The sequence below is a fragment of the Carassius gibelio genome, chromosome B16, assembly GCF_023724105.1.
Source record: "Carassius gibelio isolate Cgi1373 ecotype wild population from Czech Republic chromosome B16, carGib1.2-hapl.c, whole genome shotgun sequence".
Lineage (NCBI taxonomy): Eukaryota > Metazoa > Chordata > Actinopteri > Cypriniformes > Cyprinidae > Carassius > Carassius gibelio.
In genome coordinates this window covers 22,439,463-22,466,959 of record NC_068411.1, presented here as the reverse complement: position 1 = coordinate 22,466,959, position 27,497 = coordinate 22,439,463, and the positions used below count along the sequence as shown (strand labels likewise).

At 35.7% G+C, this 27,497-nt stretch overlaps 4 protein-coding genes across 4 annotated transcripts; 1 reads left to right on the top strand and 3 right to left on the bottom strand.

Annotated features, from left to right (window-relative positions):
- Positions 1-3,768: 3,768 nt before the first annotated feature.
- On the bottom strand, positions 3,769-5,755 carry gpn2 (GPN-loop GTPase 2). The gene is made up of 6 exons (XM_052578348.1): positions 5,643-5,755; positions 4,733-5,199; positions 4,502-4,658; positions 4,249-4,409; positions 4,037-4,167; positions 3,769-3,920 (listed from the first exon to the last, which is right to left on the bottom strand). Exons 2-6 carry the CDS (start codon positions 5,150-5,152, stop codon positions 3,848-3,850), a joined length of 942 nt encoding a protein of 313 aa, XP_052434308.1. The 5' UTR covers positions 5,153-5,199; positions 5,643-5,755; the 3' UTR covers positions 3,769-3,847.
- Positions 5,756-6,048: 293 nt separating this feature from the next.
- Positions 6,049-9,444, bottom strand: LOC127974811 (smad nuclear-interacting protein 1). The gene is made up of 4 exons (XM_052578347.1): positions 9,144-9,444; positions 8,855-8,984; positions 7,488-8,041; positions 6,049-6,851 (listed from the first exon to the last, which is right to left on the bottom strand). Exons 1-4 carry the CDS (start codon positions 9,302-9,304, stop codon positions 6,596-6,598), a joined length of 1,101 nt encoding a protein of 366 aa, XP_052434307.1. The 5' UTR covers positions 9,305-9,444; the 3' UTR covers positions 6,049-6,595.
- Positions 9,428-11,954, top strand: LOC127974813 (axonemal dynein light intermediate polypeptide 1). Its single transcript, XM_052578349.1, has 6 exons — positions 9,428-10,125; positions 10,250-10,386; positions 10,902-11,071; positions 11,155-11,333; positions 11,612-11,776; positions 11,849-11,954. The coding sequence occupies exons 1-6, from the start codon at positions 9,913-9,915 to the stop codon at positions 11,888-11,890; spliced, it is 906 nt and encodes a 301-aa protein (XP_052434309.1). The 5' UTR covers positions 9,428-9,912; the 3' UTR covers positions 11,891-11,954.
- Positions 11,955-11,957: 3 nt separating this feature from the next.
- On the bottom strand, positions 11,958-24,837 carry gnl2 (guanine nucleotide binding protein-like 2 (nucleolar)). The gene is made up of 16 exons (XM_052578346.1): positions 24,647-24,837; positions 23,301-23,385; positions 22,886-22,980; positions 22,579-22,718; positions 19,731-19,915; positions 19,520-19,586; positions 19,266-19,424; positions 16,912-17,025; positions 16,083-16,211; positions 14,767-14,871; positions 14,521-14,679; positions 14,099-14,206; positions 13,256-13,749; positions 12,907-12,986; positions 12,528-12,601; positions 11,958-12,417 (listed from the first exon to the last, which is right to left on the bottom strand). The coding sequence occupies exons 1-16, from the start codon at positions 24,708-24,710 to the stop codon at positions 12,283-12,285; spliced, it is 2,193 nt and encodes a 730-aa protein (XP_052434306.1). The 5' UTR covers positions 24,711-24,837; the 3' UTR covers positions 11,958-12,282.
- Positions 24,838-27,497: the final 2,660 nt, after the last annotated feature.

Genomic DNA, 27,497 nt, shown 5'->3' with positions numbered 1-27,497 from the left:
GGAAATGTATTTCTCCCCAGTGAAATGTATATACATTTCATCTTACAGCAAAGAATATGGAAATAAAATTAATCATTTATGGGAGCTGTTATGTAGCGTTTATTATCTCTGATTTGGAGATCCAACATCACTTTGTTAAATATTTAAAATATTTTTCGGTCAAAATTATGAGTGAGATTATCTATATGTTTATAAATATTTGGTGGAGTATAATATATGTAAGTATTGATAGCTTAAATATAAATTATGTTATTGTATACTACAATTAAGTAGAGATAAAGAAATGTATTGTACAAAGTTTATATATATATATTTGCAATTAGCTATATATGAAATATATATATGAAATCCATAAATGAATTTATAACACTATATTAATGAAATAAATATTTAGTGTTACTGTTACATTAGCAAATCTTCATTTTATCCCTTCAGTAGATGCTTTTATCAAGTACTTAATTTTTTTAAAATATATTTTCAGTTTTCATGGCAAATTTAGTAAGTTTTGCCATTTTAATACAGTTTTTGTTCTTATATATATATATATATATATATATATATATATATATATATATATATATATATATATATATATATATTTAGCTGACATTAATTTCATGTTAAGTAATTAACATATTTAGCTATGGTTTTAGATAACAACAATAACCCTGATTCAAAGTATACATTTGACAGTATTAGTACAGGAATCAAACCCGTGACCTTGGTGTTGCTAGCGTCAGGATCTACCAGTTGAGCTACAAGAAAGGCAAGCAATACAAAACCCAAATCAGTCTTAAACTGTGAAATTTACTGTAAGAAGACATGTAAAATTTCCACATAGTGAATATTTAGATGGTAAATCTTAACATTTGTTTGTAGAGACAACAATTAATTAAATCCAATAAATTGTGCTAAATAGTGAAAACGTAATAGTTTTAGATTTTATGTTATCCTTCTCTAAATGCCATGAAATTATATAATTGTAAATATTGTGCTCCTTGCATAAGATTACTGAGAGAGGATGAAATCTGGAAGACATATAATGATTTGCTGAGATTTCCAAGTAAAAAAAATAAAAGCCAAACAAGCATGGCTTTCATCTGTCCTTGTTTGTCAACAGTTTTAATGAGGCAGAGTACAAAGTATGGCACATTTTCTGTGTAAACAAAACCATGTGTATTCAAACCCTTTCATGACCCTCAGTGCGCCAATAAGCCACATGTATACAGTGCTGGTAAAGGGAGGAAACTGCTCAGCAGAGCCCTTCATTCAATCAGAGTTTCATTCAATCCCTTGTTCTCAGACACACCCCCACATGGGAATCCATAAAGTAGCAAGAGCAGACACAAGGAAGCTGGTCCTCAGCCAGCAGGTTGCTGGGCAGCCGTCACACACACAAAATTACTCTCTGAAGTGTGCTAGGGAAGGAAGTACCACTCTAGAGGGCCATAGGAAACCATAACTGGGGTATAATCATGTTCGGCACACACTCATGACATTCAGAACAATATAAAATATATGATCATGGTGACATCATTTGCCTGAGGAAAAACAATGGAAACTCTGACTTGAAGTTCAATTTCAAACAAATAAACAACAACAACAACACATATCATATTATAAAAAAACTTCTATATATATATATATATATATATATATATATATATATATATATATATATATATATATATATATATATATACAGACAGACAGATAGATAGATAGATTGATAGATTTAGTTAAATGGTAGATAGATACAGGCCATACTCTGCATGCCATACGACTTACATAAACACATCGAATTGCCTACTTTTTCTAATTTTGAGAGAAACTTCAAAGGATTGTATGTGTCCTAACAGTGTAAATAGAATACATGAAGCAGATTAAATACTATAAGCCTAACCCTAAACAGCAAATTACAAAAAAAAAAAAAAAAAATGATTGCACCTTTGTTCTAAAATTTGCAGCAATTTGTGTCACTGTAAACTTTATTGTATTTGAATGTATTTTGTCAACAGATTTCAAATATCATGAAATCATAGCTCTGAATAGAAGGAAACTGAGGGGAATAACTGAATAAAGAAACACTTCAAAATTTCTTTGAGTTTAATAGCTATAAACCAAGTAGTTCCTGTTACACTCAAAATATCTAAACTTATTTTATCGTCCAAAATGATGCTTAGAGCAAATATAGTGCCAAGCTTGCACATACTCAGACCCTGTAAAGCAGAAACAGATTTCACATCGCCAGTTCCATTCCCTGTCTGCCTCCTGTTTTAACCCTGCAGATTCGACTAATATGTGGACTGGATTATGAACTGACATGGATCACGCTCTCTAACCCATGAGGTTCTAATGATATATGCACCGTGGAAAAGCGCAGTCCTGTTTGTGCACTAATAATATTACAAGAATATAATAATCTTCACAGTCTCTATAAACGTATATAGCAGGATATTTAGAGATATTTAAATGTTCTTAAGTCATGTGACTGTCACAAGCGTTTTTAGAGTGAAATAGAATGACAGTAATCCATTCCGCGTTTTCCAAAATTCTCAAACCGACCGAGTGCGCTAAGAGGCGAAGCACTTCTTTCTGGTTCCCGGAATACTTCCGTGGCTCGCACAAGTATGTGTTAAGGTGACTGTTGTGGAGATTAATTCCTGAGGGATGCTGTGGCACTTTCATACATAAGCTTAAATGACTATGATCATATTTAACTAATATTTTGAAGAAAACATGACCAAAAAGACAATTTCAACAAAAAAGAGCACTATCTAACATAGTTGTCATGTCTCCCTTTCGTGTACAATGCATTCCTGTGTTCCTCCGCGAGTGAGAAGGCCTTTTCAAGGTCCAGACTACACATGAGGGGAAAGGTGTTCCGGCTTGATAAAGGTTTTCTGCCACAAGTTAGCAAATTACGCGCCATGTATCAAGAGAGCGGGAAAGAAAACGTGTTAACGAAAAACCAAAACCAGAACATGTATGTACTGTTTTACAAGGGTGTTCCAAATAATAAAAAACAGCAGCGTTAATTGATCCCCTTTTAAATTATCCCCAACGTCACATATTTAATATCGCCAATCATTTATTAGCTATTTTAATGTTTCACATGCCGTAAACTGTCTTTAATTATGTAACAATTAAAATTCAGGCGACTGCAGTTTTTCAAAATGCAGTGATAACGTGCAAAAGCGGACCATTATATTGTGAACACGTAGTCGTTACGATAGTGACCTCTAGTGGCGATACTCTCCACTGCACTCACAAACTGATCAATAAGTTGCTCAGAGGAGGAAGTTAATCTATTTACGCATCAAATCTTTCATGCATGCATGTCTTCGAAACCCAAAACAATAATTCTCAGTTTCCTTCTATCAGTGCAACCCAAGCTGAAATAATGAGAATTAGTTTTACTGTGGACAAACAGCACTTTGCTTGGATACAGAAGCACATGGTTTCTTAGAAACAGAACAAACAAAATAAGTATTTATTACAAAATAAGAATTCTAGTGTATTGTTTTCCCTGTAAAGTCACATCTGATACAATTCATTGACTAATTATTGCTTATGTAGAGAACATTGTGCAATGCATGTGTCTAAAACGACTGTTTTAAGTGTTTAAGACAATGATTTTATTCTTGTTACTGTAGAATTTCAATGTAAAATTTAAGCTGTTCTGTGAATGTACACATTTCAGTGTGGGGATCAAAAAACTTTTATTATTTCTTTTATTTGTCTTATTTGTGGAATTTTAGCGTGCCTGCAATGTGTTTAAAAATGTGAAATAAGACATCTGCAAATTGCTTTTTTTGTTTTTGTTTTTTAATCAATATAAAAATGGTTACAAATCCATAACTTCGTCCTCCGCAGTTTTCCCAGTGGCCTCCATGTATTTCTCCTGTACACTAAGAGATCTGAGGCAAATTATTAAGGATCATCAAAATTCAACAGTGTGATTGCAGAAATGAATAGCAGTGTATTAACATAACAACTACAAAAACATAGAACTAAACAGTATGATAAAGGATACGCATTGAACTGGAAGTCTGCTCCAACTGCAGCAGACATCATAGCCTGCAGGTTCCTCTCCTCCAGGTCTCCAAAGCAGTAGCCATTAGCTTTGTCCACAGTTCTCAGAACTTGAGTCATGCTTTCCTTATCCTTTAGAGGAATAACAACGGTCAAAAAATCATGCCACAAATCCGCATACAGTTCATTGCAAGTACAAAAGTGAGCTCTAACCTGCACATTAAGAGGAACAAAAGACACCAAGCTGTAGTCCTGGATCACTTCAGCCAACTTCACATTCAGGCGGTGAAACTTTTTGAAGAAAGGGTCTGCGGAGAGATGCTCCACCAAATAGGTCAAGTCCAGAACCTCTGTGTAGAAGTCTAGATTGAATGCTTATAAAAAAAAAATAATTAGAGCTGGTATTAAATTGAAGTACATCCACAAATAAGACTTTATTGCATCAGTCTGGACTATGTTATCTTACCAAGTTTGCCATACTGCTCAATGAGGTCCATTTTTGAGAGCACATTGACATGTGGCAATTCAATATGCAGCATGGTGGACAGCGAAGTACACAGCACAGAGATGAACTTGGCCGGATCAGCACAATAATGGGAATCCACCAGATGCACTGCGGTCAGCTGCCAATATCAGATGAAATTAGACAGGAGATACATCTTAAGAAATCACAAGAGGAGTCTCTGCATCTACTTACCCTGAAATTCCACTTCGATAACTGTGCAAATATATTCTTCATCGAATTATGGTGAGTGTAAAGTTCCACCTGACCTGGGCAGTCAAACAGAAAGTAACAGTCGTGGTGGTACTTCAGCTTGGTCTCTAACCAGTCCAAATTTGCCTCTAGGTATTCCATAGAGTAGATAAGGCCACCATTGGGGCCGAGTTTTAGCCCGTCCATCACATCGTCCAGAGTGACGAGCTCGGATATGTCGACGGCACACGAATAGGGAAGGCCTTCATTGGCAGGATCCAGGTTTACAACGACCACCTTGCGCCCGAGGTGGCTGAGGAACTCTTGCATGCCCCGGCAGTAAGTGGTTTTACCCGAGCCAGGTGGACCAATCACAACCTGGCCAAAATGTAGAGCTGCTTTTGGAGGATTTGATGATGTCATGATGAAGCAGGTTCGCCACTGTGCAACTGATGAAAACTAGGCTACATCTAAAAGAGAGGAGGAGATTTTATGAAGAAAATAATTACATTTTTTCAAGTTAAAAGACTTGAGCATGTTTTGTTTATGTTGTATGAATGCATGGAAAATACAACCTCTGAACAACGTGAAGGTGTGATGACAGAATTGTTATCTTATAAACTATGTCTTCAGAAGAGATTGAAGGATATAAAGGAACTTAAAATAAGTGATGGTAACAATTTAGCTAATTTTCAAATATTGATTATAGTTTTTATTAGTATACTTAAATGTAAATTCTACAGAACAGTATTACGTTTAATTTACGCGGTCTGGGAAGAGAGGCACCCGTAGATAAACTCGTTCAGATAGATAGGAAGAAACCAAATTGAACTAGAATTAATGTATGTGTTAAACCAAATACATCTAACATAGAAAAACAAATATACATGTAACAAAAAACATACACACAAACCTTTTAAAGTCGGTGAATTATTTCGCTGCATCATGACGCTATAAACGTGACGGAAACCGGATGTTGAGGGTTTCAAAATAAAAGTCGCGCAAAACGGACTTACGTCTTTTATTAGAAAATACAGCAACTTTACAGAACTGTACTTTATCAATCGGAGAATTTTTTTTTTATTTTTTTTTAACAAAGATAATTTATTATTTAAAGGACAAAATGGGAGTTGTGTGGCTCCGAGAATGATGTACACTGTGATAACGTAATTCAAACAGTTTACTATGATAATGTAGTCTGAATTATTAAATATATAACACAAAAATTCACTGCATTATTCGACGAGGTAATGTCTTCTTCGCTTTCATATTTCCTCATTTACTCTTAACAATGTGTGCAGTCAATCAAAAACCCATCATTCATTATTATACATCTTTATTTTACAATACAAAATATCTAAAAATCAAATATAAATGTACTGTGAGTGAAAATAAAATATTTAAAGTAAAATACCATCTTTTGTTTAGCAATATTCAAATGAGTCTCCATAACCATGAGGATGATAATCTGGGTGTGCAAAAAAGACTAGTTCATCTAACTAGCACACAGAATGTATCTAGTCACAAAGACAATAAACTAAAAGACATGAAACAAACAATCACATCAAATACATCCAGTATATATTTACAGTAACCAAATCTGGACATTTTCTGAAGATGAAATAGTTCTGGCATTGAGCACTTGCTTTGAAGAACAACACTGTACACACCGTTTTATTGGATACAAAACTATCCACCTGAGAATAGAGTCATACAGACAACTTGGGCAGGCTGAAGCGAGATTCCTTCATTGTCCATAAGTAAATTCTGAATCAATAAATTCATGCTGGTTCTGTCCCTACCAATGAAACTCTTTCAAAGAGTTCAGCACAAAACAGGTAACTTTGGTAAACGATGAGGCGAGAACTACTCATCCAGGCCTTCATCCTCTTCATCCTCCCTCTTTGCGTCAACCTCGGCCGTGTCGGAGAACTCATGAAGGAGCACATACTCTCTGCTGCTGAAGCCAAACTTCAGCACATCCTTTTCTTTGAGCTCGTAGTAACGCTGCGGTTCTATACGCTGATTGTTCAGGTATGTTCCATTACCAGAACCCAGATCGATGATGTACGGCTTCACTCTCCTGCCCATGGTGCCATCCGCCCGTGTGAACTCCACTAATCTGGAGATGATATGTCAGAGACAGAAGTTAAATCATAAGGAAGAAATTAACACTTGAATTCAAGGATTTTTATTTACATTTTTAAAGTCGCAATGTAGTGAAAATAGCATCAATATGTTTACTTCTGTACTGTGATGAACATTAACTTTTATATTATGTAAAAAATTGTAAAACTATAGACGTTAATTGCTACTGTAAACTATTTGGTATATCTGTAAACATATCAAGATATCTTCTTTTGTGATCAACAGAAAAATGAAATTCATACAGGTTTGGAAACACACGAGGAAGAAAATAATAATTTTTTTCCTTAACTAAGGAGCCCCACACATGACGTGCAAGAAAAAATAAATAAATTGTGCACACGATTACTATTTCATCCCCTCAATTTATTATTGCGTTCCCTCCATTTGCTAAATCGTGTGCAAGATTTAGCAAATCGAGGAAACGAATTAATAAATTGTGTGAAAGAAATAGTAAATCGAGGGAACGCAATAGTAATCGTGTGCACGTTTTGGTACATTGAGGGAACTAATTAGTAAATGGTGCACATGATTTAGCCTATTTTCTCCTGCATGTCATGTGCGGGTCTCCGTACTTAACCATTTACCAAATAGCTTTTATTGTTGTTCTGACCTGTACTGAAAAACAGCATGCTGTTTGGAACAAGACGGGTGGTCGATAGGAATGTCTGCAATCTTCCTCTGTCGTCCAAGTAGATACGCACTCTGTCTGTGGATGTACATGACTGGAAGCGGCTCGTCATTCTTAAAAGGGTACAAACGCCATCTTCGTTTAGGGATCCGGGCCTCCGGAGGCTCGTTATACTTGATCACCACCCCCCTGTATGTATTAGTGTCTTCCACCAAAGCACCTGATAGTTCAAAGTTGGGCTTTTCCTTCTCGGCTGCAGGTGCAGAATCATCAGTGTTTTCACCGCCAAACTCATGCTCCTCATTACCACTGCCACTCTGTCTGAGGCGATTCTCCCGCCGCCGTTCATTATGCCGTTCTCTCTCAGCCTGCTGTTGCTGTTGTATGTAGGCATCCCGTTCTCTTCGTCTATTTCTGTTCTGCTCTCTGTCTCTCTCTCTTTGCCGAGGCCGCTCTCCCTCCCTTTTCATCCTGCGATCATCTGAATTGTCCCTTCTCTCACGATGACTTTCAGATCCTCGGTGATCATCTTGCTCCTGTAATGAAGACAAAATCTTAGTATACTCTACTGAGTACAGTACACCTTTTTAATTGCTTTCAATAACATTAATTATATTACAATTATATTAAATATTAATTATTATTACTGAAAGCAATTATTATAATATTTTACTTCTGTATTTATACATTCAAAAATATCTTAAAACATGTAAATGGACACATATCTAATTCAAATATTTAGTGTTTATAATATTTATAATTATATATCTGTAAACAACAATTTACATTACTTATTAAAACTACAAAGAAAGCCTACATAACTAAGAATATAGAGACATGCATTTAATAACTTGCATTTTAACTCTATTTTTCTATTAATTAAAAATAATACATTAAAAATGAATCATGTTGTATCATCTTGTTATCTTATGAAAAGTTAATGTGACTTGCTCCTGCAATGAAAATAAAACCTCAATGTTGCTAAGATATAACACACACACACACACACAAATATACAATGTTGTAATGTAACTGTACATTACTTATTTTTTGTAAACAATTTCAATTTTGCTTATTAAATAACCTAAAATACCAAAATATCATCAATTTAACACACAGAGCAACACTAATAAATGTATTTCAATACCAATTAAATAATACAGCATGCTATACAAAGAGTCAAATTATATTATAATGCAATTTTTTCACCCATGAAGGCCGAAAAAGTTTTGTTCCAAACCCTCTGTGCTTTTTAGCCCTTTACAACAGCTTTCTTGTCAGTTCATGACATTGGGTATGGGTAACTTGTTATCTTAAGGCAAGCTGATATACGTGTCAGTTTTACTCACTCGGTTTATCGTAATGTCAGTGCTGTGGTGTGGGCTTCTACTTCTCCGGGGTCGAGGTGACCTCTCCTGCGGTCTGCCTGATGAACGGTCTCTCCTCGCTGGCGACCTGTCCTTTCTTCTGACAGGTGATCTAAAAATACAGTTCAGAAACTGACTACAGATAAAACACCTTGTTGATCATCCGCACATGCTATAGTATTTGAACGGAATGTCCAAACTGAAAAAACATTATTCGACGGAGCTGTCATGATCATGAAGATAAACAGGCTGTGAGGTACGGGGCGCTGACCTGCTGTCTCGTTGTCTCGGGGGAGGGCTGCTGCTTCCTCGGCTGGAGCCTGAACTGGACCGGCGGACCCGCGGAGGCCGCGCGGGACTCACTTTTTCTTGCTTAATTTTTATCTTTACATCCCGGACAGGAGATTCTCTGTGTCGTCTCCTGTCATCCATTGTCAAATGATGTTGCCTATTAACTTCGTAAAAAGTAAAAGTCGTTCATATCAAATTTAAGCATGAAAACAAAATTCATATCGCATTTAAGAAACTTCCATGACCACTTCCGGTTCGAAGCTTGTACGCTGAAGAACGGCTTCCCTTCTTTTTTTGGAAAAAGCTTATTTAGTTCCGCTTTCTTTAGAGCTTCAATATACAAATTCTTAACTTAAGCGGTTCTTAACTTATAGAAATATTAATCATTTACAGTGGACATGATGCTACAAATATTAACAGGTTAAATAATGTAGATAAGCAACATAAAATGGACAAAAAGGGGAATAAAAAAATTAAACTCGTTAAAGAACAATAGTTAAAGAACAAAAAACGTAACGTTAATAAGCAAAAAAAAAAAACAAAAAAAAAACGTAACGTCAAACACTTCAAAATCACATGATATGGAATAATTCATAGCCTTTTTGCTTTAACAGCCTGCCACCCTGTGGCGAGCTCAATAAAATGTGTATGTAAATTATTTTAAATACTTAATTACTACTTAATATTTATTATAATCATTATTTTCTCTCCGGATTAGTTTGGTTCACTTTCACGGACTGACCTGCGCGATGGGAGAGAGCGGTTGTTATAGCAACGGGAAACAACTAAACGAAACTTTCTCGCGTGTACACGAAGTCATCCGAAGCTTTATACTAGAACGTAGAGTTTTAAACATTCCTGGACATTTCCACATTACAAGCATGATGGTCCCGACTGACTCCTTGCTGAAGTATGATTATCCGGTGCTGGTGAGCAAGAACACAGAGAGGAAGTCTCCAAGGGTAAGCTCAGTCCTTGGATGTAACTTATAGGCATAAAAATAAACCTGCAACCACCGTAAAGTATACATTGTTGTAATAAAGCCTGAATATTCTTTATTGATATCTTGCCTCACATTTCACTCAGAGTCGCCCTTTGAAAGTGAGTCCCCAAAAGATGGTTGAGAGCGGCCCAGTGCCTCCTCCACCCAAACCCAAGAGCCCCTCAGCGGATCCCAGCAAACAGCAGACTGAAGAGATCCTGAATGCCATTCTACCACCAAGGTCAAATAAAATAATTGGTTCATTAGTATATTTATTAAACATTCTTTAATTGGGTGCGGATGCTACCATAACACTGTAGTTTAGTTGCATATTGTTTAATCACGTCTCATTACCGTTCACATGCTTTGGGTCAGTAAGATTTTTGACTGACAGCTATAAAATTACAAAATTATTAACGAACATAAATGCTGCTCTGAATGCGCATGTATCATGGCTTCCACACTGATATTAAGCAATGTTAAAAACGGCACCAAATCAGCATATTAGAATGATTTCTGGCTAGTGACTAAAAGGACTGGAAAATAACTGCTGAAAATTCAACATTTGCCATCACAGGAATACATTGCAAAATATAAAAACAGCTGTTTTAAATTTTAGTAATATGTCATGATAGTTTTTATTTTAATCAAATAAATGCAGCCATGGTGGGCATAAAATAATTTTTTTTTTCTTAATTTACCGACCTCAAACCTTTGAAAGATAGTGTATAAATCTTTCAAATGGTTCTGTTAAAGGGAATGGATGGAGGACAACCAGTTGTGGGTGCAGCCGGTGTCCAGCGCTCCGTGCACACGCATGGACGTTATTCATTTGCAAGAACAGCTGGACAGAAGCCTGCAGGAAAGACAGGCCAGAGAGACTGGCATCTGCCCTGTGCGCAGGGAGCTCTACTCTCAGTGCTTCGGTAAAAACACACATTTCACTAATGGAGTGTCAAATTAATTGCTGTTGAGATTCACATGGCATTCCTTCTTCCAAATATCTCAGATGAGTTAATCAGACAGATCACCATTAACTGTGCTGAGCGGGGCCTCCTGCTGTTGCAAGTTAGAGACGAGATTCGGATGACTATCGCTGCCTATCAAACACTGTACGAGAGCAGCGTGGCCTTTGGCATGAGGAAAGCACTTCAAGCAGAGCATGGAATGGCTGACATGGAGAACAAGGTCATTTGCAGCAATTATTATCGAAAGCTATTATTCCGATTTTTCTTTTATACAAACTTTTAAATATTTGTAAAGTTATATAGATTAATTTATATATAAATTAAAAATAATTTTTACAATAATTTTACAAAAAAAGTCACTTTGGATTAAAGCATCTGCTAGGTGACTAAATGTAAACAATGTATATAAATGATAAAAATTATATCATAAAGATTACATATAATAACTATAATAAAATATTTTCTGAACAACTGTTTGTTTATACAAACTGTTGGTAGATTTTAGAGCTGGAGGGTGAGAAGCGAGATTTGGAGAGGTTGTTGAACGAGCAGAAGGCTAAATGTGAGGCCATCGAGAGACGGGAAGCAGAACGGCGGGAAATTGAGGAAAAGAAGCATGCTGAAGAGGTTCAGTTCCTCAAACGAACTAATCAGCAACTCAAGGTACAGCAAAGATCACCATAATCATGATTTCTGATTATTTTTCAGACTCTTATGCAACCATTTATTTTTTAGGCACAACTGGAGGGCATAATTACACTGAGGAATAAGGCCTAAATATTATTAGAATAATAATACACTTACTCTCATACCCTTTTAATGAATAAAACCTTTATCAAAGCACCTGTTTTGAGTATTTATTGATTCGTTTTTTCTCCAAACTAAAGAAAAAGTACATATGTAGATACACAAGTACATAATTCACACTTCACACAGGAAGTTAAAAGCACTGAAAATGCACAGTACTGAAATGAATTAGCTGTCAGACTAGTTAGAATGTTCAGGATGATGCCACAGTATGAATAAAGTGCACTGGAACGATTGTATCAGAGATTAACCGAACCCTCACTTCTCCACAAATCACCGTGATTCCACACCAGATGTTCCAACCTAGCCACCGACATGGCTTTGGAAACAGGGATTGATGTGACTAGGTATTTGGCCAGGTATTATCGCTTAGCCCGTTTGCCTTTTTTGCCATCTAAGGGCATTTTTCTGCTCTTGTTCTTGTTCTTGACATTGTGCGTTTCATAATAGCGGACCCCCACTTTCTTCACTTTCTGGGCACGCTCCAGTCTTCTTTTCTGTTGAGGTGAAGAAGTTCAACAGAGAGAAAGAGATAAGTTTGGTCTCAAATTTATGAGATGTCTGGACTGAGGAATCGAGACGATTGAGCTGGGAGAATAGTGCATACCTCTTTAGATGTGAGTTTGGTAGGCTGTGCCGGCTCCTCATCTTCAGCTTTCCTCTTTTTACCCACATTCACAGCTGGAAAACCAAAAAAGGAAGAGTGTCATTTCTCACTTGTTTGACGCACCACACAACCCTAATCACAGACACAAGATTCTGTGGAATATTTAGTGTATTCAAAAGTATATTTTAAATATTGTTGATACTGCGGTCAACGTCAAAAATGTATGTTATTGTCAATATTAATCATTCATCAATCATAATCAGGCTTTATCATTTGACAGCACTAATAATAATGTGTTTTGTTGTACATTAAATACACAGCTGGAGCAGCCATGTCTTTTGATGCACAAACATTTGGCATTAACTTGAGTTAGTTGTACCTTTCCGTTGCTGATTCTTTGCATCATTCTGCTTTGCTATGGATTCACTGAACACCTTTTCAGACAGGCCTTTAGGAATTCTAGAAGAAAACCAAGACAACATTATAAAATAAACAGATAAAAAAAAAATCAATTAATCAGCCTACTGAAATAGGATGAGCATTAACCTTTACAGAACCCTCTCACAACCTTACCTTAACCTTATATCATAACTGTACTCATATTTTGAAGTAATTCTATGTTTGTAGTTTATGTTTTCTATTGCTTTGTACATTTTTTGATGTAGCTGTTTATGCTGTTAAGTGTCCTGAAAGGTACCTATAAAATATCAATATGAGCTCAAACAAACCGTATGGCTGAGAAGTGCTTTGACTTTGCGCGATCAAGGAAGTGCTTTAATTTGGCAATCTTCTCATCCATCTCTCTGTTCACTTCACATGTGCTCTTCTTTTCTGCTTTGGTTTGGGTCTCAGAAACAGAGGATTCTTCTTCCTGTTGTTCACCAATCTGCTCTTCCACTTTTTCCCCGTCCTCTTCATTTTCCTCGTCTTGCTCATCTTCGTCTTCTGACCAGGAGGCATCCAGTATGTCAGGTATCTCAACAGGCACAAGGTCCTCCTCGGTGAACTCTGGAGCGACGTTTATTTTTCCAAAGTTCTGCTTGACACTGCTGAAGATTTTCTGCATCTCCTCCTTATTCTGTCTCAGAAGCTTTTGATCTTCCTGCTGGCTAGATGAGGCCCCGTCCACATCCACATCCACATCCTGAGCTTCAAGTCTGTTTTCCAGCTCTTCCTGCTCGGTTTCCATCTCAGGCATTTCCAGCATCGGTTGTGCTTTGTTCTGAGTAGAGAGATCAAGTGTCAGTTTAAGACTATAAATGTTTAAAAGTGCATTGGTGTCTGCCAGTATAAAGACAGTCAAAATTCAAGTAATTCTGTTGGCCACAGTGACTTAAAAGAGGATTTGTACAAAGTAATTCAATATGCATTATGGACGTTACATATAAACAATTTCTTCCAAAGTCTTTTGAAACAACATAAAGCTCTAATTTTAGCAAAACATGGAACAGTTATGATCTTGGAAGACATTTTTGAATATAAAAAGTGAAATTTCCAAAGACTAAGCACATTTTGTGGATAAAACCCCCCCACTAAACTTTGTAGGCTATTAAGAATAAATGTCCATTTACCTCTTCATCCATCTCGCATCCCGGGGGCTTCACAAAAAATGGGATGCGCCCCCTCTGCCAATCATTCAAAACCATTTTAGACACAGTTGGCAGATCTGGCTCTCCACCCTGTATAAGTGCAACAACAAAATAGCAGTCATCACACCACCAACATGTACATTATTTGGACAGAGATAAAGATGTGGACTAACAAATACAACCTACCCTTTTTAAAAATCAAATTTTGCACTAAATCGTAGTGGTTTTGGCATTAGACTATTGTAAACTGGCTATCCGAAGTTAAAATTAAATATTTTCCATGGGCTTAAAGTAAGCAAACTGTCACATCTCAATCGGACACTTGAGAGGAAAGAATAAACAAATGTGCCGCGAGGACCAAGCTGACAGTTCGTTTTATCAGATTCTCCACAATCAGGCCAGACCTTGAGCAGTTTTCCGGTGCGAAAGGCGAGCTTTTCCAGGAAATCCTCGGCAGAGCTCCAGGACGGAATGCGATATGTCTTCTGGATGTACTCTGCTTTGGCCCTCTCCAGCACCGCTCCGATGTGATCCTCTGGATTTCGGATCTTCTCCACTTGAACCTAAATGCAACAGATACAAAGTGAGCGGATGAAGCTGCTGGGATTGCCAATGTGAACGGTTGACTTTGAGAGTCAAGGTCATCGTACCACTCCCTTCAGCACAATGTCAGACTCGCTGTCGTCGGAGGGATAGACGACGCCAGGACAGTCGATGAGGAAAATGCGTCTCATTAGTGTGATATACTGCCAGACCTGTCAGAAATAGAAAGAGAGAAAGAAAACAGTTGGTTATGGCATTAAGGCTGAGCTTCATTGAGCCACAGAAAGTTAATAGATTCATCCATGACCGAAACCACCAGACCGAAAACATTTCAATATAACAAACTGCATTTAAATATACGCAATTTATAAGAACTCTCGACAAGTTAGCAAGCAGTCAGTTAACTTTTAAGTTTATAAAACTAAAACTAAATTGATTGTTAATGATTGTAGCTGACTGGCCAAAAGCCTAAACAGTGATTCAGGCAAACCCAACATTTCAACATATGAAAAGCTAGTTTACGAAGCACAACACATTTTTTAGCTATTAAAATCAAATCAAACCTATCTATCTCATAATTGAAGTAGAAAGACTGTTGTAAAAAGAAAAGAAAATAGAAGACAGAAATGTCTACTAATTGAAGAATCACTCAAATCTGGGCACACCGGGGAAATTTTTTAATGAAACGATTTATCATTTGAACCATAAACAGAAGAGCGTGGAAGTCCAGATTTGTTTAGAATTTGATTTCAATCTGGCCTCCGTCGGTAATGTTTTTCCTTGCACTTTCACTCGCTCTCTCTGAAAACCATTTCTCAGTTCCATGTTTGTAAAATAAGGGGAAAAATTTGACAACTTAAAAAAAAGTAATTTCACACAAAAACATGAATACACAAGTGTCGCAGCCAAAACCAAAATGTTGGAAACTTAAGCTGTCCAAAATGTTACCACATGTCAGGATCTGGCAGGTAACCCTACACTCGGAATCATTTAATGTCACGTACAAGAGGAATCACTCAATCATCTGATGTCCACGATTAGTACATGACAAACACAAGTATATTATTGGAAAAGCTCATCAGAAATGATAACCTTTGAAAAGAAAAAGACTTGAAATACTGGTTATTATTAATAGTGCTTTTTTGGCCCCGGATTTACATCTTTTGACAACATTCATTCACTGTATGGAAAATAGCAGCATGAACATTGTGTTAAACTTCTCCTTTTGTGTCCATGGGGGGGGAAAGTCACTCAGATTAATGTATGCAAACTAATAATAGTCTTTTAATTTTTTAGTTAAACCACGCCTTTAAGAAAAAAAAATTAATTCACACGGCTCCTTATTTTCAGGTAGAAAAATACAGAAATCCATATGTTAAAATCACATCCCTGAGATGGAAAGAAAGGGCTTTAGAGGTCTTACCTTTGTCTCACCAGCAAGGGGTGCCACGTTACAGACTTTTTTGGAGCGCAGGGTATTGATAACAGAGCTCTTTCCAACATTGGGGTAACCAATGAAGCCAACACTGATCTGCTTTTTATCTGAGTGGAGCTGAGCAAAAATCAATATGGACATGTTAATACTAAGCAAACGCCATTTTAAAAAGCAGCAATTAAATAGAAGAAATACACACATACCATCAAGTCCTCTGATATAATGTTGGTTTCATAGTATTGAGGTCAGGAAAACAAGACAATCTTGGATCAACCCTTTGCACACATTCCCTCTCACATTACATTATACACTTATAAAAAGGGGGCCCAAGAAATAAAGACTTGATACACAACCTACAAAGGCCTCTTAAATGTCATTACACCTGCAGATTTATATTGCACCCATAGCAACCCTGATATTTTTGCACTGATGTTTTCTAACTCCTAAAAGAGTGTCCTGTCATATAAGCCTCAACAAAATTTATGTTATGCAAGCCTTATCTCCTTTTTAGTATTTCCAATTTTTTGTTTACAGCTGTGCTCCCAAAAATAGCTACAAGGCAGATGTGAAGACAGGACAGGAGCCCAATAGCATGGAAGGGTGGGGTGCATCTGGTACCCAACCAAACCACTGCTCTCTCCATCTGTTGCCTTTACAGACCAAAAAACAGATTGACCTTGTCCTAAAACTGCAGCTTGAGTTGATAAACGATGTGGACTGAAACTGTTGTGCGTTTAAAACCCAATGCCCGATGGTTTCCAAGGCACGCTGATGCATTTAAGCATTAAACATACACTGTAAATGTTTAAAGGCTGACCTTGCCAAACTGCCGCAGGAGCTGGATAAGGGAGCCCTTGCCGAAGGAATTGGTCAGACTGGCGTGAAAGGCCAAAGTGGGGTATTCCTGAGAAAGAACTGCAACCCAGCGTTTCTACAACATTGACACAAGAATAAACAAGAATGAAAAACAGTTCACAATATAGAAAAAAGTGTAGCATCATCCTAACAATATTAATCAACAACAGTATTAATAAAGTTTCTATGAATGATTTATAAAATGCCTGCATGCACAAAAAAAATCTCTCTTAATAAATCACATTTCAACGTAGATTCAAGAGCAGCGTGAACATATAAACATAAAAATACTATATAATACCTATCACTATAGACAAAAATGATTTGGAACACATCTCTTAATTATGAAATTCAGGCATTTCTATTATTATAAAATTCTAAGACTAAGCACCTAGCTGTGCAGTCTACATTTATAAGCATTAGTGGAAAAAATGGGCCATTTGGAAGAGCTCAGTAAGTTCAAATGTGGTATAATGGCACCTTTTCAATAAGTTATAGCCATTGACTATGGAAGTTAACTGGGACCATCAACTGTTTGTTTACCAACATTCTTAAAAATATATTTTGTGTTCAACAGAAGAGCAAAATTCATACAGGTTTGGAACAACATGAGGGTGGGCATTATGAGTCTTTATTTTTTCTACTCATCTTATAACGTATTCTTAATCAATGTTGAGTTACTTTACTGCTAAGTGAGCACAAATTTTTTTTTGCATATGTTCTTCATTTGGCCTACATATAACTTTTTATGTCAGTTTCTGCCTTTAGAAATCCCAATTTGATCCTTTTGACGTAGGATGAAATCCATGGAATTTAGAATCAAATCCGGTCGTATGTGCGGTTTATAAATTTCTACCTAGGTCTAACACTAGAAGTGATCTATGAAATTGTTTTTGATAAAACGGATAAAAAAGGGCACAAGCTACCCAACAAGAATCACCAAAAGAATGATGAGTGACTCCCTTTCAAAAACAAAACTAATAGGTTTCCCAATCATTTGCCTGTTAGTTTTACAAAAGACCTCAGTCATAAATCTGGAGGGGGTAGGCAAATGCTTTTTGGCTTGAATGAAAAGGCCTGCAGCTTATAAACAGCTGGTGTAACTCCCTCATTCCTTGTTGTTGCATTTCAGAATCACAAATAACAAGAATTATAGATGCGAAAGACAGAAAAGAAATATCTGTCAGGGAAGGAGCCTTTAACTGGTTACCTATTACAAGCCAAGATAAACATGCCTGTCTGTCAGTGAAACAAATTCCAGAGACGGTAGAACTCAATGTACAACAGGACACATTGCAGACAGTGGCCTTTTTCCAGAAACCTAGTGAGATGCCTTGATGTCTATTGCCTACATAGGTGCTTCTATACATCCTAACTGGTGTAGAACAACGAAAGTGGTGGATTACTCTATATAAACTCGCTAAGCTAATAACACTATACTCTATTTTTTTCTAATTATATCGAACAATTCCCGCCATGTCATAATTTCTGTAATTTTGAGATGACAACATAACACAAACTTCTACTTGGAGTAATTAATCTCCTCAATGATTCTGCAGTGGTCACATGGTACAAGTCGTAACTCTCGGTAAAGTTCGTTAAAAAGTTGTAATTACAAGTATATTTATTATTACAACTCAATACGACTCAATGGATGGTGTTATGATTATTCTAAGGTAATGACACATCAATACAATTACACAGCACAAAAAAATATTGGGAAAACGGTTTTTTAAATTAGATTAAACAACCAATATGAAATATTTTATCAATAATTTTAACTACTGATTGAATAAGTATATTTATAATTAAGATTTCTGACATATTTTCCATCAACTGCAAAAGGATTTCAACAGACTGGTGTTAGCATTTTGCTAAGATAACAACATGATACTCTAATATGCATACAAATTCACACCACCCATACATAATAAGTAAATAGTTTTTTTTTTTTAATTAGGCTGAACTATTTTATCAATATTTTTTGCTACTGAATGAATAAGCAGATTTATTATCAAGATGTCTTACCTTTCTCTTAACCCAACATAAATGGATTAACAGCGGCTGGTGTTAGCATGTTGCTAAGCTAATGTCCCAATAATAACAGCAGAGTTATATCGCAAATGTAACATTCAGTTTCGTAATGCTTACTTTTCTGAAATAAGCCACTGAGTTTTGCCAAGTGAAGGTATCTTACAAAGCTTCTGAAACACTGTTCACTTCAGTAGGCATGCTTATGTCAGCTTATAATACTGCCTACATAGGCAGCTCAACGGATTTTGGGACTGGTACTAGTATTCCACTTTCATTTCTTACCGTAACCCATGTGGGAATAAGGTCACACTTATTGAGCACAAAGATGAGGTGTTTCCAAGGTTTCTCCTTCTTCAGGTAAGACTCAATGCTCTGGGATCGAGTGCCCAAAGGGTCCCGAGCATCTAGCACCTGGATAATGACGTCTGAAGAGTCGATCACCTACACAAAGCATGGTTCATTTTAGGATGTGGCTTCAACTCCATTTTTTATTCAAACTTTCAATGAGTAAGGCATTGGGAGATGGTAATAACTACCTTATAAAGCTCGCCCCAGATCCTCTTTGACTGCCCCTTTTTGAAGATTTCCTCCCGAGCCTCATCCCTGCAGTGACGTGAGAAAAATGAAATGGCTTTGTGTCATATCATGAAATATAAACCATTTTGCTAGAAAAACAGGGCTATAGCTTATTCCTGTAGTGAGTACAGAACTACATATTTTCATAATCTCTAGAAGGCACTCGCTCACTTGACTCCGCTGTCCTCAGACACCAAATCACGGTCTTTCTCCGCATTGTAGCTCTGAGCAGAGACCTCTGCCTGTTCAGCAAAGTCCTTCAGCTCACCCACAGACAAGATGGGCCTCTTTCTTTGTGCCTTTGGCCCAAACGTGGTTTCAAACGTCTCTGTGTCCAGAATGTGCACCTTGGAGTTCTAGAAGAACCAGCAGAAGATCAATTGACGAACAGATCTCATGAGAACAGTTTTATCCTCTTCATCATAACGTTCATAACTTTTGGAATTTCTTTGATGAAGCATCTGATATTTCAAGCTCTTGCAAGCATTTTGACAGTTCTCTGTGCTACCATTCCTTAGAGGAAAGACGCCCCAGTGATTTTTGACTTACGAGAGTGATCATATAATTTTTAGTATATTAATATGGCTTTACTCACAATGCGCATAAACCTATTTTGTTTCCTTATCTTGAGGACTGACTTTCTGTCAAGTGAGGAAATCAGTTTGTTTAGACCGTGTAGCCTGCACTTGATCTACTATAGTAAAGATTCAAGCCTTAACACGATACTAAGTGACATAATTCACTAAATGAGGGTAAATCTGTGTATTTGGCTACAGCTCCAGAAAGCACAGCACACTGTTGAAAATGGAAACTTTAAATCCGATCTGACCGTTTAGACACATTCCAAAAAAATCAGATGGTAATCTGCAGTTCTCAAACTAAATGCAGATGTGGTTTACATTAGGTTTGTAAACACCAGCTTTCACGCATTCTTGTGCATTTGTAGAATGGTGTACACAGTGCTGATCCAAAGCTTGTGCGCAGTATGTTTTTAATACTTAAAATGAATTCTTACATTCATTAAGGATGCATTAAAATGATCAAAAGTGATAAAAAAAAATAAAGTTTTTTTTTTTTTTTTTTTTTTTACATTCTATTCATCAAAGAATCCCCCCAAAAAAGGATCATGTGACTCTAAAGACTCCAGTATTCAGCTTTGTCATCACAGGAATGAATTACAGTTTTAGAAATAGAAAAAGTTACTTCCAATTCTAAAAGGAATTTCATAATAGTACAGTTTTTATTGATAATTAAATAAACAGCCTTAAGAGCATAAGACACTTTAAAAAATAAATAACAAATCTTAACTCTAAACTTTTCAACACTTGTGTATATAGAACATATGCTTTCACAAAAAGCATATGTCCAGCTAATTTTAATATCGTGAATATACCGAAAAGGATAAAATCATACAAAAGCCAAACAACAATGAACGAAACTTCTTCCAGTTACAGTCTATAACTGGACCAGGTCAAACTGCAATCTGTAAAAACCTAAAAACAAAACAAAAGTGAAGCCATACCACTGTTGCAACAGAGGATGGAATAAAACAAGCAATTTACAGATCTTGTCAAAGCCAGTAACATTTCTCGTAAAAAATTGTACTTCTGGTAAGATTGCATTTCTTCGGAACAATTGACGTGGATGATAAAAAACAACCTGATTTGAGGCTAACCACCACATCACGACACGTTCAAAATATTTCTGAGAAAGAGAAAAATGTGCGCAAACAATGGCCATTATGGCGCATGCTGGAGGAGCCGCTCAAACACCACAAATCAAAAAGAGAGGATGAAAATCAATAACTGCAACAGTCTTGCCAAAAAAAAAAACATAGTGAGTGTGTCACAGTCCTGAGACATAGAACAAAAGTAAATTGGGAAGTTCATTATGCAAAGGTTTTGCTCACACATGGAACAGTTTAGATGTTGAAACAAATCAACAACATTTGCAGAAGGAACACGAAGAACAGAGCAAAACCTTAAATTTTATTCGGAGCACATATTTTTTACTCTGTTCTTTGCTACTGGCAGACAGCAGGCCCTTAGGTGCCAAAGAGCAAGTTCTATCGCAGGTCAGGCAATGCCCCGCGCTACACCCTCAGACTAACAAAATCACTGCCGTTATCATGGCACAACAATTGTTGTTGCTGTGTTCTTGTCTTAGTACAGCATGTGTTACGTTAAGTTCACAAGTTACAAGACGTTTGACCTAGACGGGTTGTGAAGAACTGTTTTCTCATTTAAATACCAATAAACAAAGCCAGTTGTTCACAGGAATTTGCCAGAAATGAGCAGCTGATAAATAATCAAGTCAGAGAAGTACTTCATGAAGGGGCAATTTTGCCGTTGGAGTCTAAAGTCAGAAATATTTTTGCTTTAATTAGGCTATATTTTTTTACAATCGAATGAGTCTCCTAAATTTGGAATGATCTACGCAGTCAGATTTTTTGTTTTGGTGTCCCATAAAAACAGCACATCTAACTAAAATGGTTAACTAAAAGTATTATTAATCATTTTAAATCACTGAAATGAAATAAGGTGAAATAAAATATAATTATTACTTGAAAACCTTAAAAACTTGCCGCTTAAAATAATAATTACTAAAGCAAAAATCTAATATTGAAGATTCGATGAAATGTGTTTATTAAAAAAAAAAAAACAACACCACCTAAATTTTTTTTTTAATTAATTAATAGTATAGAAATGTTATATACACATATAAAGCCCAGAGTTAAATGTTACCATGTTGTATTATAATATTTGAATATACATAAAATTGCATTAAACTAATTTAATAAATTTTTTATTGACGCTTTCTGGTTGAAGGTCAATTATAAATAAATTCAGGATTCATGATACTACTTTTCACTAAGCTTATCACAATGCATTACTAGATTGCCTGCTCTGAAAGACTGCAAACCAAACTGCATGCAAACAATGAGCCTACCTGTCTTTTCACATCATGCCACAGGTCTGTATAAAAAGAGCATGTATGTGTAACTTGAGTGCATACTCACGTGTGCTTTTATTCGGTCATGCAGCAAGGACATTGGTAGCTTGCTCTGTCTCATCACTACTCGGTACGGATCTTTCTTTACCGCGTTCATATCTTCCTGGAATTTCTGTAAGGACGATTGCTTGATAACACGTGTATTGGCTGCACAGGAAGCATATGGGAAAACCAAAGAAATATTCACATAATCAGACCTATTTACATCCAATATGAATTCTGAATGGTATAGGTATGACCCCAGAATGAGTAATCAATAATCAAGCATACACAATAAGACTAATTCAAATGGACAAAAAAGAAACTGCTCTTACCAAACCACTTGATGTTTGGCTCAACTCTGGCCACAGTTCCTGGAGTAACTGTGCTCTGATACTGCAAGGGCTTGATCACCTTACCTCGATTGTTACTGTGGGGATATGAATAATAAAAAGATCTCGGTTTCATTATAATTTTAAATGTTTCATTTTTGTTAGTGTTGGGAGTTGTTTTTGTTTAAAAGCTCTCTCTTTGACTAGTGTTCAATGCATATTACTTTCTCTAGATGTATATTACCTTAATTTTTGTACTCAATTCTGTTTATTTTTTCTTTCTATTGTCTTATTACATACAAATATAATACATACATATCCAGAGCTACTAGAGACCATACAATTCCTTGTGCTGATTTGGTGAATAAAGCTCATTCTGATTCTATTCTGAATTGTTATCATTTTGTTAATGACTTGCCATCTCTGCTTCTGCCTGTACATATTTAAGCGTTTGATGGTGGCACGGTCCCTCATGTTGTTCCCTCCAGCTCCCTTGACCCGGTCTGTGGGATGGAGGAAGTTAAAAGAGATACACATTGTTATACACAGGGACATTGTACAGCAATGTACAGTAATTTTATATATGCTTCATAAATGTGACAGACTGTTCAAATAAAGAAAAACGGCCGCGATTAACAAAAGAATCCCTTGTCATTACCAAAGCCCACCAATTATAATTGAAAAAAAAAAAAGTTTTCAAAAGATATTTTGTTTACCCAGACAACATTTAAATAATCGTAATACTGTAAACCAATAATAGTAAAAAACAATATTGTGATTATAATTGAAAACAACTTTTCTATTTACATATATTTGAAAATGTGATGGCAAAGCGGAGTTAGAAATCACTTTAATATGCTAAATTGGTGCTCAAGAAACTTTTTTTATTATTATCGATGTTTAAAACACTTGTGCTGCTTAACATGAGACTCAGGATTCTTAAATTAACAAAGTTCAAAAGCACATTATTTATTTATGATACACATTTTGTAACACTGTGTATGTCTTTCACTTTTGATCAATATAATGTATTAGTTGAATAAGATAAAGACCCTTCTGATCCCAAATTTGAACACTAGTGTGCAATTTGTAGCATTTGTCCTTAAATAAACCTTCATTACATTCAAAATATGTCAACTTTGGGTCACGAAAAAAGAAAGAAATACAGCTTTTTATTTAATAAGCAATTTATTATGAACAGTGTATGAAATGAATCAAGGTCTGGATAGTGCCAAAATGGCACTTAAACAACGAACAAATCGCTGGAATATTTAAAATATGACAGCTATTGTAAGTGACAGCTATAATCTCTAATTTATGATGTTCAAAGCATTTGGCATAAACGAACAACGTAGGGCATGCTTTTATGTTCTCATGGTGAAAAATTATCCCTTAAAAATAAAGATAATTTCTGACACTGATTCTAAACATTTCTAAAAAAAAAAAAAAAAAAAAAAAAAAAAATTGTGGTGGCAATCTATAACAAGTTTGTAATTAATTTATTATTGAACACGTACAAATGTCATGTACAACACGGCAATTTGGTACCCAGACATGAATGATGAGTCTCAATAAAAGCTTGACAGAAGTCATGGATACACCAAATCAACTAATAACACGGTAAACATTGATGAAAGCTGTTCTAACAACAGAAAATGGTGAAATCATAACTACAGAACGTCTCATATACTCCGCAACAAGAGCTGGCTAATGCTTTAGCTGGCTAGCAGTTCACAGCCAGACCAGCGTGTTATTTAATCTTACCGGGATTACTGCTGGAGCTTGAGGGATTTATGGAGCTTTTCCCCTTGAATTTTGGCTTGACCATTTTGATCGATTATTTCGGTGCAGTCCAAATACTGTAAATAAAGAAATATAACTGAGTTTTAGTCCACTGTAGATTTCCACGTGTTACAATAAACTAACGTTACAGAAACCCGGAAATGCGTCATCATTCAAGCGACGACGTTTTTTTCTTCGTTTTTTTTTCCTTTTACGCTGGACTGTAGTTCATCAGAATTAAATCTGTGTTATTAATTAGAATCTACAAAGCCACAGTTAAATTTACCCATACTTATGTCAGTGTACACAAGCTAATAAACCGGTCTGTAGGTGGTAAACATGGACCGAGGTCACGTTAAACTTGTTTCAAGCAATATTAAACATATTTTATAACTAAGTTATGTAGTTTCATGAGCCAGGACTTCTTTATTTTTGTTTTATTTTATTTGTTCAATACATTTGAGTCAGAAGCTGGTAACCCCAAGCTATTTGGTTGACTAAGCATAAGAACTTGCTTTAACAATGTCTTCTAGACCTGCAGTCATTGCTCCCATACTGTTTAACAGGACAGATATATTTAATTTGGGAAACACTTATTTGCATTTTATTTCATGATGACTTGATAAAGCACACATTAAATTCATGCAGGACTCTGTATACCCAGAAGAGGGCATGCCGGGATAGTTGTTGCTTCAGTTGTATTGTCCTGTCCCATGTCTTTGAGCTTCGACCAGTGTCTGTCCGCTGCACTGAATCAAGGCTTTGTATTATTCTTTTAAACCAATTAAAGAGAGCAGCTTGAAATTTGACGTTACGACAAGATGTACCTGTTTTCTTTCAGCACATTCTACTCTGCAAGATTACATTTCACTCAAGTTATAGGAAACAAATTGGAAAAAAGAACTATAAACTTATTCAAAATAGAATTAAAGCAAACATTACACAGATGCATTGAAACAGTTTTCAGCTTGGACCAACAGTACATGCTGCATTGCCAGCCGGTGTATCGTGTAAAACTAAAACCTGCAAAGAGCCTGTGGAATGCGTAGATAATGGCTTCTGGGGCAGCCCACAGAGTCAATGAGAACCAGGCACACCTTGTATAATATTAGTATTCTATAGACATATCACTGGAATCTTGGAAAATATCTCAGATTATAATTAATAGTTTAATGTTTCTATTATAAATAAAAACTTGTCATTTTCTCTTGCATTTTCTTTTATTCCAAAATAATAAAATACACAATATTATAATCTTCCTACATTTCTTAGGAGAATTTAAAAAAATATGCACTGATTTGCACTCATGTTGTAGAAACAGTTGCCTTTTTTTTTTTTGTCCAGTTGTTCGCTTTACTCAGTTAAAATTAAATGTGACAACATGAGACATATTTTCAGATTTAATTTGCCCATTTAAGACCCTCATTTCTCTGACGTCCTGCTTGTCAGAGAGGCAAATCATCATGATTTCCTGAGACATTTTCTCAGAGGACTGTCTCTGAGAGGCTATTAAATTTGAATGGAGTTGCGGTTGCATGAAATTCTATATTTTGTTTCAAATCCTTTTATGAAAGCTCCGGACTCTTTGCTCATTTCTGTGATTTCTTGGTATAAGCCACGATAAAAACAATTCTCTCCAAAATCGGACTGGATTCAAAGTACACTGTTGTCTATGAAAAACTGTTATCAAGATTATTTATTTAAAAAAGGGCTTTTGTATAGTATTAATTAGAGCGATATGATTTGCCTTGACTATTAAAGCGCTAAATATTAAAAGAATATCTGGAGAAGGATTTGTAGAGACACATTTTGATTCCAGAATCTTGTTGAGCTACTTTTGATGTGCAATTGTACATTTTAAACACGGTTACATTACCAAATATCATCATAATAAAATAACATTTAAATAAAACTCTTGTTTAGATTGCACTGGTATGGTGAATCTTTTTTTTCTGAAATTAAAAGTCAAGTGAGGACACCACAGTTTCAAGCTAAACACTAAATAACAGCCTAGGTTGCATGAACTCATAGATAATAGAAGATATTGAACAATGCTATCCTAAAATAAAGGATTCAGCATATATAATATTTTATTGAGCAATTTAACAGCAGTTGCAAACAGGTGTGCTCCAACAGCGGATGCCAGAGTGAGAGGTATTTTTAAGATGGCTTGCTGATAGGTCCACTTTGTTTCAGTGAGGGAGAGAGAATTTGCTTGTTTGATTTTTCCGTCAAGATTAGGTAAAGTTGCAGGGTCATGATATCCCTTTAGGAATTCGCTTAATCTGTTCTCAGAGCTGCCAGTAAACTGCCTGGCATCCACACGGGAGAAAGTAATGATGGATCGAGACCATAGCCTTTGCTGGATTTGGATGCGTCTGGCTGGTGGTGGGAAATGCACTAAGCAAGCTATTTGTTCAGGACCTGCATCATCTTTATCATTCTGGTGTTATAAATAACTCATGCTTCTTACGTTAATAAAAAAAAGCCCAGACTTTCCTATTTCCAGAAAAAGCAGAAATGGAAAGTAAAAAAAAATATTGGATCAAACATAAATTTGTACGATACTTATTTCTTAGAATGCAAAAATCAAATCAATCTGACTATTCCTTAAAGAAGAAGTGAAAATGTTTATTTTACAAAACATAATTAGCTTAATTTATATTATAATATTTATGATTGACATTTATATTATTTATAATTTTATACATTATAATATAAAATATTAATATTAAATAATAATATAGCACTTTTAATTATATATATATATATATATATATATATATATATATATATATATATATATATAGTACTAGTTATTTAATAATTTATG